At 39.2% G+C, this 14,346-nt stretch overlaps 1 protein-coding gene and 1 long non-coding RNA gene across 3 annotated transcripts in view; one reads left to right on the forward strand and one right to left on the reverse strand.

The window, feature by feature from the left end:
• RABGAP1L (RAB GTPase activating protein 1 like) overlaps nt 1–3,704 on the forward strand; it is a 480,584-nt gene extending 476,880 nt beyond the window's left edge. For both annotated transcript variants that reach the window (XM_090046904.1, XM_090046905.1), the window contains 3 exons: nt 81–152; nt 1,616–1,813; nt 3,248–3,704. In XM_090046904.1, coding sequence (XP_089903030.1) covers nt 81–152; nt 1,616–1,813; nt 3,248–3,403 — 426 coding nt within the window. In that variant the 3' untranslated portion in view covers nt 3,404–3,704. The remainder of the gene's footprint in view (nt 1–80; nt 153–1,615; nt 1,814–3,247) is intronic.
• A 333-nt stretch (nt 3,705–4,037) lies between these two features.
• LOC149864048 (uncharacterized) lies at nt 4,038–13,451 on the reverse strand. Its single transcript, XR_016442303.1, has 2 exons — nt 11,874–13,451; nt 4,038–5,747 (listed from the first exon to the last, which is right to left on the reverse strand). It is a non-coding gene; the product is annotated as an uncharacterized LOC149864048 (long non-coding RNA).
• Nucleotides 13,452–14,346: the final 895 nt, after the last annotated feature.

A 14,346-nucleotide genomic window follows, 5' to 3' on the forward strand; every position in this document is an offset into this window, starting at 1 on the left:
AAATATTGCTGAAATGTACTGCAATAATTTTTTTCTTAGCAAATTAAACTTTATTAAAATATATGCTTTCTCTCCTTCAGATTTGTTCCCAGCTGAGTACTAGGCTGGAGAAACAACAGGCAGCAAGTAAAGATGAACTAGAGGTTGTGAAGGTGAGAATGAAGTCTCTGCATGTGAGATGTCGTTAACTCAAATATTTCCTTTCCTTTGTAGAATTGGCAAAAATTGTGAAGGAATGACATTACATTTTCTAATAAAACATGAGGGAAAGGTTTCCCTTTGTAGGAGACTGACCTTTATCTTCATTTTGCACAGCTGAAGGTTGGGGATGGAGAAACAAAAAGAGCTTTGAAGTTACCTCTGTATCGTGTAAATTCTGGGCTGGCCCATGGTGTAATTTAGGCAGACCAGAGAACTGCTTTTATTTGCAGTGGTCCCACCTGGGCTCCTTAGAGTATCTGTATCAATACTTCTCCCATCCTCAATGTGCCCTCAGGACTCCAAGGGGACTTGCAGAGAGCAACCTATAACTATCCTATGCAGTACTCACACTTTTGGACTTGCAGCTGGTCAAGGGACTTCTACAGCCTGTTTCTACCATCACAGCAATGTGTGCAGCATTATAACAGAGAGAAGACTTCCTCCTTCTGCTTCTGTAGTTTTCCAGCTTTCTGAAAAATACACACATTGCTCTCTAGTGGCAAGTCTCTGTCTTGTGGTATGGTTATAAATATTTTACTGCTTAGTATAGCATATTAAACCAGATATTTTACACATGCTTACAAGCAAGTGGCACTATCATATACTATTAAAAAAGTGGTAATATTTCTGAAATGGGAATGTCATCCACTCTTATGGTTACTTCTATGGTACTAAAAGTAGTTTCACAAGAATAAAGACTAGGCTTAATGTTCTACTATTATCTTTAAATAGTTCAATAAATAATTTTGCTTGCTTACCATTGATAAGTGTTGTGAAAGCCATGGAAAAATGACTATTAGCAGCCACTGGTAGTTGCCTAACTCTTCAGATCAACATCATACACAATTTACTGTTGTATGACAAAAATACTTGGTACACCATATAAGACCCTAAAACTTAATAGTGCAGTAGCAACCACTGTATCCAGAAGCGGTTTCTTGCTTCTAGGGGCTAAGAAGAATCCAAGTGAGAATGGGTTTCTGAGCAGTGTCACATAGCAATAATTCTTTTCCAGGAGCTGCATTAACCTTATTTTTTGGTCAAGGGCTTCACTTCTATTTAAAAAAAGAAAATGAGAAAAATTCTTAAATTAAACCTACTCTATTGAAACATGCTAATATGAATGCTGCAGAAATATTGCAAGTCTTGGCAACAAGAAAGTCTGCATGAGTTTCAAAGTTCACAGTGCTGAAAAAATACATAATTAAACAGCATCCTGAATGGATTATTAGGGGTTATTATCCTGTTGTAGGAGTCCATGTCTGTGGTTCCATTAAGGTATGTCTAAGTGTGAAATGTCACATGCTTGATGGCTCCCTAATTACCACCAGAAAGGAAATCTGATATAAGTGCAGCTTGAGAAATGGAATACTCGCTTGTAACACAACTAAAAATGGTTCTGTGCCTCTTCCAGAGTAAAGTGATGGCCTGCAAACACTGTAGTGAGATTTTCAGTAAGGAGGGGGCACTAAAGCTGCCTGCTGTAAGCAGAGAGAACCAGGGAACAGAAGTGGATGATGAGAAGGATGCTCTTAAGAAACAGCTGAGGGAGATGGAGCTGGAACTGGCGCAGACTAAACTGCAGCTTGTGGAAGCCAAGTGCAAAATTCAGGTATGCATAACTTCTAGTTTCCTACTGCAGAAAACTGGTATGTGTGGGGTTTGTTTTTGTTTTGGGTTTTTTTGTCATCCACAAAGATGCAGTGATTATATTAAAACCTGGCTATCCTACAACTGCATGGGGAATCCAGTTGCAAAAAACTGTCTCTGAGCTGGTCACATTCTGTAGTATAGATGATATTTTAATAGTGTTAATGATTCATAGAAACAGTTACTCTCAAGGGTAATCTAAAGAGGTACAAGAGCTACACTTGAGTTTGACGTTATATAGGCCTAAAATTTCTGTAAATACATGGTGTCTCTCTCTTTTTTTTTTTAAAGACTAAACCTGCTTGTCTTGCATGTGCATGTAAAGTGGTTAAGAACTTGACACTGATTAATGGGTTATATGAAATATAGCACATTACATCTCTACAGTGACTCCATGTGAAAAGGAAATCTGACCATAGCTAGTGCTTTGAAACTCTGGGCTCGAGTCATAGTGCGCTCTTATCCTAGGACATAAGGGGAGACATCTTATGTCTTTTCACTCTTGTACTGGCATTGAATGTAGCCATCCTTGCATAAGACTTGGAGACATGAACATAGTATAGAAGAGTGCATACTGCATCATCTTGAAGGTCAATAAGTGACAAGGAATTTTGGGAGGGTTGAGACCCAGAACTTCTTTGAAATTCTGTTGGGGTAATACAGCTGTACACCATTCCCATTCAGTGACATTCCAGCCTTTAGTAATTGAAACAAACATAGTATTCTGTTTTAGAAATATAACTTACTTTATGGCCCCATTTTGCCCCATCTCTATCTGGAACACTCTCTTTTCTACTTAGCTTGTGGGGACTACTACTTGTAGCGGTAACCTCTGCCTCAGGTTGTGCTATCTTGTGGGGTATCTTCAACACTGATTAGTAAGAAGTTTTGTCTGAGTAAGGCACCCTTAGACAGTGTTCATCCTTCACTGGTTCAGATGTAGCATATGACAGCTCCTTCCTTTTTATAATGTTATTCTGCTGTGCATTTTGACTTGTGTGCCGTGATAATTTGGTGCTAACATCATCCTTTATCCAGTTTCAAACCTCATGAGCTTACTGTGTGTGTATTACGCTCTCTCGCTCTCTCTCACCTGTACCTGTGCTACACCAGCCCATATCACCAGTGAGAGTTTATCTTATGCTGACCTATAGTTGAATTTAACCAATATTTTTGTGAGCTCCAAGAACCATGAGGTGTTAATTTTCAGTCTCCTTTCCATGCTGTCAAAGAAAAAGGATTATAATTTGTTGTAATATCTTCTGCCATTCAGCAAACTCTCTCTTCCCCTGCATGGATGTGGTGACGGACAGCTGGGTTAAAATGACTGACTTTGAAGATGCCTTTCTGTAACAAATGGTTTTCTGATTGTATCTTGACTATTCTACTTCCTTAGGAGCTGGAGCACCAGAGAGGAGCCCTTATGAATGAAATCCAAGCTGCCAGAAACTCTTGGTTTAGCAAAACCCTGAACTCTATCAAAACAGCCACAGGCACACAGCCACCTCAGCAGCCTCAGCCATCGCAGCCACCCAAAGAGAGCAGTACATAGTTCCAGCCAGATCCTAGGCACAAGAGCACAAAAAACAACGCAACTGAACCCTGGAGGATTTTTTTCACTAGTCTGTCCTCTTGGGGAAAGGATGGAAGGCAGGCCTTGAAGTGAAATCCTTCAGTGTTTTCCGTTTATTCTGGTGTAACCCTTTTCAAGGGGAAGTTAAAGAATCCTGTTTTATGTTGAATACCTGTTTCCCAGCTGCCTTGTTGAAAGCCACATTCTGATACCTTCATACTTTTACACTTTATTTTATATGCCTGAATGTTAAGATGAATAATAAATAATTCAAAACTAAGTCTTTAGTATATGCCTAATTATAATTATTCAAAATTATTTTTGTCTTGCATAAACCAGATTTTTTTTCCTTCTGGGGGAAGAGACAGAGGGCAGCATTAGAGTATTGAAACATAAATATCAAAGAAAGCACAGTGTAATGCCAGGCTGTACTCTGGTGTCTAGGATTACTCATGCCATGGAATCATCTCAAAAGTTTTCTAGCTGTGATTGCATCCCCAGAGAAGCACTTTCCCTTTATTATCAAGCATAAGTCATAGGCTACAGCCAGGAAGATCTGCTCTTTCTGTTATAGCACAAGTGGTTATATAATCTTCCCTGGGAATAGTCTGTGTTTGATTACTCTTTTTTTTTTCTGCACAAATGCAAGGAGTGCAGGTCTTCCTGGTACTAAACAGCAGCATTGTTTTTACTACTAGTTTAACAGCTGACTGGAATTTAAAAAAAAAATAAAAAAAAAAAATAAAAAGTTTTTGTTCCCTTCTTACTTTCTGCTGCTCTTACTACTCCAGAAATGATTCCTTGCATTAGAACAATGGTAAAACTATTCTTTTTCTTCCAAGTAGGTTTGATACTCGGCTTGCCCTGTACAACAGCAGGTGTTTTTTGTGAGAGGAGTTGATAGAAGCATCTTCCTAAGAAACTCAAGGCTTAAGCATTGAATTTGACACAAAACTGAAGGCACTGAATCAGAAAGTTCTTTTGCATAGGAAAATAAAACGCCATGGAAAAAAACATCTATTTGTTTTTTATGATAGATTACAGAACACTTAAGTCGCTGTGTGGTTTTTTGTTTGTTTGTTTTGTTTTGTTTTTTTAAGAGGAAAAATATTTAAATAGGAAACAAAACCTAGACTTTTTCCATGGGGTAAACTTTTCTGATGATTCCAAGTCTGTCTGAAAATGCAATTGTTTTATATCTTTAAAACAAAAAAGTGCAAAAGCATTTGTTATGTTTTTGATTGAACATAAACATGTTTATAAAAATATTTCGTGGAAAATTAACCTATTGCTTAAACTGATGGAAATATTTTTTGAATTATATTTAACATGTCTTTAAGAAAGTCTTGCAGGTAAATATAATTCCTGGACAAGAGGTTAGTTGTGTGTTAAGTTTCCCATGTTATAAAATTGTTTTTGGGACATTAGTCTTGTTTTGTTTTATTAAACTACGTAATGCAATGTCAGATTTGTACAATAAAGTTTAATGATACTCATCTCATGTAGTACACGTTTTAACATTTACCTGTGCCAAATGAGTCATTCTGAGAAGCAGTCAGCTGTTTTAAGTAGAGATCAAGACAGTCACTGTTTTCAGGCAGCAAGTGTCCAACAACTTGGTGATGTAGATTCTTCCTTCTAAGAACAGAGATGGATAGAAAGTTTAAAAGTTCCTGTAGCGATTAGTAATTTATAAATTTACCCACAAGAACAGTGATTGTCTGAATGTTGTTACATAGTGAAATCAAACCGAGAGAGTTCTGCAAATAAAACTGTGTTTCTCCCATCAATTTATTACTACTACTACTACCTATCAGAATGCTCAAAGATCATATTCCCATCCTGTAGAATCTCTAATACCAAAACTGTTAATTCGCTTGCCAGTGCCATCTCATGCATAATTAAATTCTCTAGAAAACTGGATTATTATTAAATATACCTTACTAGCCTCCATGATAATTTCTGTACTGAACTACTTAAAAGTGCCATGCTGGTAGCCAGCATTATTGGTATCAAACCACCACCATTGTCCAATATTTCCCATTTTATATTCTAATTTTTTAAGTTATGCCTGCAGTTTGATTTGTAATATTTTTCTGATGAAGCTTGTAAATGCAATTCCAATCAGAAAACTGACTAAAGGTGGCACTCATTTTACCCAATGTAGCAGCTCTCTGTGGGTCTTCCAACTCTGATCTCTCTTGTCAAAAACATGTTTGCTCCTCATTAGCCATGATGAACTCTTAACAGCTTTAGGAGTGGCAGCTGGAAACTCATGTGCATTATATTAGCAATAAAAGGGCTGATGGCAGAATCTTCATTCCTGGTAATGATAAAAAAGGTAGAATATAGTTTAAGTCTTTTCTGTCTCTCTGAAGGTTGAGTTTTGTAGCACTGGCAATTAAAAGAGTAATATTTTGACCCAGAAATTGCAAATCTTGCTTGAAATTACTGAAAGAGAATAATCAAAATAACTTGATGTTATTTCTGTGCCACTTTTTATGATGGTGACCTTGTTATATTGAATAACATGAAGAGTTGATAAGATTGCAAAGTAATAACAGGTGAGCAAAAAATCCTACTTCTAGCTTAAATACAAGTAATTTAATATTGTAATAGTGATTTAAAATTTGGGTTTTATTTAGCCCTTTCAGTGCTGAATGACAGAACTAGGTACATAACGGCAAGAGGAACGCCATATGCTGGCTGACCTGTCTGGTAGCTTGATATTTATAAAGTTTCCCACTGAAAACCTGAACAAAGTCAAAATCACACACAAGTGAATATGTTGACTACTTCAGTTCCAGCTGAACATAGCTCAAAGCCTTCAAGACAGTTAAGAGATTTTTTTTTAAACTCAGTACTGCATGTCTGCACCCAACAGTTGTATAAGATTGACTTCAGATTCATATGTAAGGATTAAGCATTATAGATTTTTTTCCCATTAAGAATAAATCATTCTAAAATATGGCCTTCATTTTACATAGGAAAACAGTTCTGTGAAGAATATATTTTGGTGCAGTTGTTGGGTACTAATCTCTTATTGGGATGCACAAGACAGAAGGAAAAGGAACTTGTTTTCACTTTACAGAAATTGTTTTTAATTAGGGGACAGCACTTTACAAGATAAATAAGCAAGTTAGGTTAGTTGCACTGGAGATCTCTTAACTAATCTTAAATATCTTTGTGGATCAGCCTTTATTTATAATGCATATTTTACATGATTTAACACATCCCAAATTGGCTGTGGAGAATTAAATGAACCTTTGGAAATCTAACTATATGGCTTAATTCAGAGAAATGGTCGGTTGCTCAGGGTTTGAAGCATTAATACTGATTGGAACCAATAATAGGAAAAGTAATCAACCCTGTAATCAGTTGCCTAGCTTGATAAACATATCCCTTTCTCTGTAGTTGTCATTAAATAATATGTTCTTGTCCTTGCTACAGCTAAGTTACATTTTGATCAACAGACAAAGGAATATTTTTTTTTTATGGGAAACCATGTGGAAGAGTTTGTTATTTAGCTGTTACATTTTCTGTTTCACCAGATTTTTTCCCGTTTTGTCCTTTTGCTGTTTCCTTAAAAATCCTAACCATTTGGAACAAAGAGCAGAGATGAGGTTTCTTCTCCCATTAAAGAATGGAGCATCAGGCAGATCAAAAGCTCTCCTCTTGAAATGAGGGTCTTAGTAGTCATGCCAGTCAAGTGAATTTTTGTAGTCTACATAGAGAAAAATTGACTACCACATCATGTTTCTGCTGCAAAACGTTGACCTGAAATCAATGGATAAGCTCCTGCTAACTTCAGCAGGACTAGGATTTCATCCACAGAGTTCAGTACATATCATAAACATGCAGACTAGTGAAAATGGACATGCTCATTTATGATATAGAAAACATTGCTGTACTAACTGCTGCAATTAAATATGTAATTAAATATGAATAAAAATGTCTTTGCTAATGTGTCACAGTTGCTTTTTAGGAAACAGGCAGGAATAAATTTTGATGCAGAGAGAAATAAACCCTTGAAATTCATGGCAAAACTTATATAAGCAAGGATGGTAGGAACTTGTATTTTCTTTGGTGATGAAGCAATGAGAGGGATCCTGGGCTAATCAGTGTATGATCATATAATCTAATAAGCCTAAATAGTTTTCAGCACTGAAAATGTGAACTGTTCATTATATAAAGCTGTCTTTATTTCTCAATCAGTAGAGAGAATCCTTCAGCATATGTTCTTTCAGTATGTTGAAGATCCAGGTAATGGCTTTGTCTAAAGGATGAATCCGTGTTTCGATCAACAAGTTGATGCACTGTAAAGCAATCTATTGTACAATAATGGGCTTTGGCAGACGCATGGCATTGCGTATGCCCAGGGATGTGAACACAGCATAGCACCATAGATTTTTCTCTTAATAAATACATACTTTTTTATTCTGCATTTCCTTTCTAGTTGTTATACTAACATCCCATGGGGAGCTGTACCATCACAAAAAGCATCTCCATCCAAATACTTCAGTGCTAATAGTGCATATATAAATATTATCCCCTCTCTTACTGGACCCTTTAATTAGAAAAAGGTAGTGAACTGACTTCTGAACATGCAGACATACAACAATATTGTCTCCAAACTGGACTTAAATGTAGACCGCATCAACAGAGAATCATACAGAATTAATTAATACCTTTCCCAGTTCAGAGGACAGCAAAACGAATTTATTTCAGAACTGTTATCTACCATGCACATTTTTATCCCACAGGACTACAGAGCTGTTTGTAATTTCTTCCAGACTCCTGCTGTTTTGCTCTTGAATGTATTTCATACTTATTTTTACCAAGAAAACTATGAGCAGGCAATTAGAACTTTTCTTTCTTCTCTTTATTTTCTCATTGAGACTTGCTCTTATTTAACCTGTAAAGGAGTATATATGTATCTTTGGGAAACTATATATATTATATAGAATAATATATAAGAAACTGAATTACAAGGGGATAAATGCATCAAAAGGGTCTAGTGTAATGTTTCACTCGTGATTTAATACAACTGGAATCCTGGGCTGTACTGATTTCCTTTCAGTTTCTCTTATTTTTGTATTTTGTATAGTACATGGATCCACTTGCTAATTGTAAAGAGCAAAAATTTTCAGTTTATTTCCAGTTCCCTCTTGTCCTGATTCCTTCTATCTAATAAACCACAGAATGAAACCATTGTAAATATTGTTTTCAAGAATTATACTGGGAGCCATTTCACTTATACCCATTGTTTTCTCATGAAATAAAATGACTCTGGCAAGAATCACCTTTTGAGATTTATTTAATCAGAAAGAGAAAAGATGACAGCTGAAAGCAGATGAGAGCCTAAGCCAAGAAATCTGGACTCCTATCCCTACTTCTCCAAAGACCAGGGGGGTGGTTAGTTCCAGAGGTATTATTTAACTTAGTTAAATAGGGGCCACCTGCAAAAGTTTGCTCAAGACTGAAACTACCCAAAAGCTGGGGTTAAAACCATTCAGTATTAATTTTGGTCCATCCCTAAGAGAAGCACTGAGAATGGGTTTGGTAGAAACAGATGTGTGGCATTAGACCCGTGACTGGGAATATTTCAGAACTACCAATTATTTGCTGTGTAAGAAATCCATGTATTATATAAAGTATAATATAGAAATATAAATGTAATGCTTGTTATTAAAAGTGCAATTTAATGTACATGGTCACAAGAAATGTTTACTTTTTTAAATGTTACAGACTTGTTTGATCAGTATCTTGTTATCATTGTGTGAATGATGCCTTGTAAAATAAACGGAAATGCAAACAAAATGGGAATGAGGTGCTTGCTTTCATAGGCCACTCGTGTAACTGATACCTTCATGTGGTCTGCTTAAGTGGTTTGACTCCACATAAAATAATAAATGTTACTATAAACAGATACACCTGCTTTGCTGATGTACTTACAGTAACTCACTTTGGTTATTTCCAGTTGCAGTGTTAGCTACTAAATTCCATCAATAAATTCAATGTTTCATACCAGCTGACTTGTTGCAAGGCCCTTTGATAATGCAAGGATCCACTGATAACATTCTGGCATGCAAATGGAAAGATCTGGTAGGTCATGTGGTTTTTCCTCTCTGAAAGCTGCTAGAGGTGGATATCATCTTCATTACTGAGAAGATCCCATACTTAAAAAACTGCTAGAAACAATGAGAAGTTTCTAGTCAATAGTACACATAATACTTGAGGATGTTGCAATTGAAGTAGACCAGAACGGCTAGTGGAAGTATATGCAAAGTGAGTAGGCAATGAGGCAGCTGAGTAGTATACCTAGGAGAAAAGAATGGCCAGGGAAGCAGAGTAGAAAATAAAGTGAAACACATGCATAGGAAGAGGATATGAAGGCACCAGCCAGAAAAGCTGTGTAAGCACAACAAAGAGGATGAGGCAGTTCAAAGCCCTAGATGAGAGAGAAAGAAAGCAACAGTTAAAAAAAAAAAAAGAAGACAATATTAAAAACATAAGTGGACATTACATTGGTTAAAAGTACACCAATACTTTTCTTAAAGCTATTTTTTTCATGTAAAAAAATAGTCATAGGTGCCATAAGTAGAAGAAGACAATTCTTCTGTGCAGCTTAAGAATCCTGGAACTGAGGCAAGGGGAAGTGTAGTCGCTGCCACAGAGGCAGTGGGTGGCACTTGGAAAGCAGACATGATGACATTAGGGTAGGCAGTTGGTCAAGTAATTTTAACCAACCAATTACTCGCAACATGTTTCTCATTCATTCTCTTTCCTAACAAGGTCCATGGACGCTTGCCCTTCAGCCTTTACCAATCTCAAGTGTGCAGAATAGGGCGTGCCTGCCATTGGAGGAGGAGCCAGGCCCTTCAAGGAGCCTGACACTTGCTACTTTGCTTCACCAGTTGAGGTAGGGGTTGCACAGCTCCCTGATGTGCAGCATTTAATCAATCAAATAAAGAAAAAAGGATGGTGGTCATTCAGTACAGACTTTGTGCTCTCAGCCATTCCAATTGGACTCTGGTTTATTTTTCCTGAGTATTTTCATGCTTTGTTTCTGGCTCAGTGCCTGTCGCTTGGCTCTTTCTAATAGAGTTCCACAGAAGATACCTAAATCCAGTAAGAGTTATTTTTCCTCCCTAGCAAACTGCACATAGTATCCAATCCCTGAAGCAGCTCCTTGATTTCTTTCCCTAGGTATGAGAACAGGTAGACAAACCTTCCTAAAGGGGTCCTGCAGATGTCAGACGGAGGATCACTCTCTTAACTGTCTAATTGAAACGACTCCTCATTTAAATGTGACACATTCTCAGCACTTCAGTTCAGTGGTTCTTGTTTCTAAAGAATGTCTGTAGTGAAAAGCACAAGTTTACAGCACCATACATGTGGATTACTGGAATGAATGATGTTTTCATTTGTGTCCAAAACTCAAATTCTAAAGTTATATAGCTTCCTAATACATGAATACTGGAGAAGAGAGGGGCAGTTACAACTAGGCACTCATAGGAATCAGGCTGGGGACAGACAATGGGAAAGATCCCCTTTTTCCTTTAAAAATTAATTAAATAAAACTGGTGACCTCATTGCTCTAAGCATCCAAGATCTGACGATCACAATTATGGCTGGTGGCAGCAGCAAGTCCTTGATTTGAGTATGATCTATGGTCTCTACCATGGTTGACTGATCTCGAGGTGATTTGAGAGTCTAATCCTTGAGTCTCAGATCCATCCTCAGAAGCAGACTGCTGCTTGGTTGAGGTTATGGCACCATTGGAGTCAGTTAGCAGCTAGCCCCTCCCAAACTCTTGAGATAAGGACAGACATTACACACAAACCGATTTAAGTGATCAGAAACCAGTTTAAACCTGTAACAGAACAGACATTCAGTGCACATAAACAAGTCGCAAATAGCCAAAACCAGTTTGGGAGAAATCTGGTCGACTGCAGTATCAGACTTAACTGACTTGGCTCAAACCTGTTCCCAGCCCCCTTGCTCGTTTAAGATAAACCGGGTACCCCCAGCCTCCCGGCATGCTCTGAGCTGGGTGGGACTCTGCTCCACAGCACGGCTGGCCCCTCCCCTCTGCGCCCTGGCCAGAGCAGGGACCGGCCCGTACGGCCCGGCAGTGCGAAGCGGAGGGGGGGAGGGAGTGAATTCTTCCTTCCGTTCCCTCACGCAGCCGGGGTCTGCGGGGCGCAGGGGGGAGGGGCTGCAGCGGTGGCCCCTGGAGCTGGCGGGGGAGGGGCTGTTCCGTGCTGGGGCACTCTTCCTCCTCCTCTGCCTCCCTCCACAGAGGCAGCGGGCGCGCAGAGCTCAGCCGGGCAGGGGATTGGGGTGCGCAGCGTAGGGACCCCACACACTCTCCCCGGGGCGTGCAGCCCCCGCTGCCTGGCAGGTGCGTGCCTGATGTAGGCGCAGAGCAGGGAGTGGAGCCTACCTTATCCCCGAGCCTCTGCTCCCTGCGCCTGTAACTGCAGCCCTGGCAGCGGGGGAAACCTTGTACTGGGGCCTGCTGGCCAGCGCGGGGACCCCCTGCTGCGAGTGTGGAGCTGTAGGGGCAGCGGGGCAGGCTGCGCGGGGCTGTGCTCCTTGCCCCCGCGCAGCGCTGGCTGCCCCCACCCCTGGGGCTCCGCGTTGGGCGCCGGCACCTGCACACTCGCAGCAGGGAAGCCCCGCGCTGGACTTGGGGAAGCAGGAGCGGGGCTCCCTCCACTCCTCTCAGTGTAAGGACTGCGCAGCCGCGAGCGGCGGAGACCGCAGGCTGCCCCCCGCTGCCGAGGCCGGAGCTGCAGGCTCTGCCAGGTACACACCCTGCCCAGTTGAGCTCCGGGCTCCTGCTGCCCCTCTGGGGGGAGAGGAGGGGGAAGAGTCCCCCCCCACATGGAACAGAGCCTCCCCCTGCCCTGGAGGGGGAAGGAGTGAAAGGAAGAGTCTGTCCCTAGTTAAATTGTAGGCGTCTGTTTTCCTGCTGTGTCCTTATAGCATTTTCTCTGGCAACTGTGAGATTTCAGGCTGCAACTAAGCTAGGAATAGGGCACTTGTTTTGGAAGCTGCGAGTTGTGCATCTGCATATGATGTCCACTCCAGAGAAGTCAGTCCTTGTGGCTCACAGACTATGCTGGTAACATTAGCTTCAATGATGCTGGTGTTTGTGCAGCGAACATTTGATGCAAAGGATTTTTTGGAGGCATTGTCAGTGATAGTGGTAAAATGAATCACAAAATTACCAGTGTAGTTTTTGTTATGACAGTTTAGCTGAAGACTTAAAAAAAGAATATGGATTGATGGGCCAGGTGTGATTGAGAATCTGTTAAAACTGCTCTATGGAACGCTGCTATCCTTACAAGTCAGTTCCAGAATCTGGACATTAGGATTTAGTTATTTCAACTTGATCTGGTATTCCCCCAAGAAACTTAGCTTTCTAATGACTTAAGTGTTTTATTTGTCAGGCTTTAAGTCCCTTTTCAATGTAGCATTCGTAAAACCAGTCAGACTGTCGCATGTTCTGGCTCTTCTTGAATCTACTAAATTTAAGCAAGTTAATACCCAGCAAACCTCTCCTTACAGCAGTACAGTATTATTTTTCAGCATCCAGCCTTTGTATTACCCTTGTTTATTTCTCCCTTGGAACTCCAGTATCTATAATGATTTTCATGGGCAGAGCTTCCTCCTTTATCTATGTATAGAAAATTTTCCATCTGATGTGGTTTAATTCTTCCTTCAACTTGGTTAGTGGGATACTTCCACTTTTTCCCATATATTCTAAGTACAAATGTGAGAAATGCATCAGGTGTAGTTTTATAAGGATTCTTGTTGTTGGAGGTCTTGAAGTACAGAGGATGCAATGATTGCGAGGGTCATCTTACAATCTCTTTTTGTAGTGGGGGAAATGTGCTTGATTATATGGCCATTGCAATATTGTTTCTCTAATTTCTTACTGGCGGTCTTTACTCTGACAGCAATCACCAATCCCTGCAAGTACATTTCTACTCTTCAGAAGCTTTATTCTGGAGGGATTTGGGGAGATTGTGTCTTATTCAGGATTTTTTAAAACTCAAAGTGAATTAAGTGGAATCCTTTAGCTAAGTCTAAAAAATAACAGAGCATCCCAGTTTTGTACCTTGATGATCCAGAGTAAATCTACATGCTATTTATTAAGATAATTAAAAAATACAGACTAAAAAGGGGTATTTATTATCTTTTAAAGAATAAAAAATATATACCATTTTAGTTGCTTTGGTTGTAAGAAATGGCTTCATATTATGCCAAAAACTCTTTGACATAATGGCTCCCGATTCTATTAAGACAGTAGATATTCTAAAAAGGAATATTTAAAAACAGTGAATAAGAAATGCTATACTGCGATAAGACCTTTCAGAAGGCATTTTAACTTTTGGAACCAGAGAAAAAAATAGTCTCTTATTTGGAAGTTGGTAGCAATACACTATGGTGAGATTAAGGTAAATACCAAAGTCCTTATCTCTAGGCATGCTGGGGAGAGAGACCTTTTCCTGACATTTATAATGTTATTTCATCTTTCAGGAAGTAAGGATAAAATTAATTGTGTTAGCAAAATGATTTACTAATAAAAAGTCCAGAGAAATGATGATGTGATCCTGAGATTTATTGCCCAATTAGCATCTTAGATGTGACTTTTAAAAACTATACTAAATATTTCCTAGGGAGATAACAGGAATTGTTAAATATATTCACAAACAAAAAAGCCAGTTTCAGGAATGGCTGTACTGCTACTGCTGTTTTGTCCTTTCATTTGATTTGTAGGCAATGGCTGCTCAAGAGGGGAAAATATTATATGGCCTTTGATCTGCAATGCTTTTTTTACTTTATTAGATAGTCTACGGGACCAACTTGAAAGGACTAGTATAGATTTTAGACAACTTTTTTTTTTT

The sequence above is a fragment of the Crocodylus siamensis genome, chromosome 5 (genome assembly GCF_052110815.1).
Source record: "Crocodylus siamensis isolate JL-2025a chromosome 5, ASM5211081v1, whole genome shotgun sequence".
NCBI classification, from domain to species: Eukaryota; Metazoa; Chordata; order Crocodylia; family Crocodylidae; genus Crocodylus; species Crocodylus siamensis.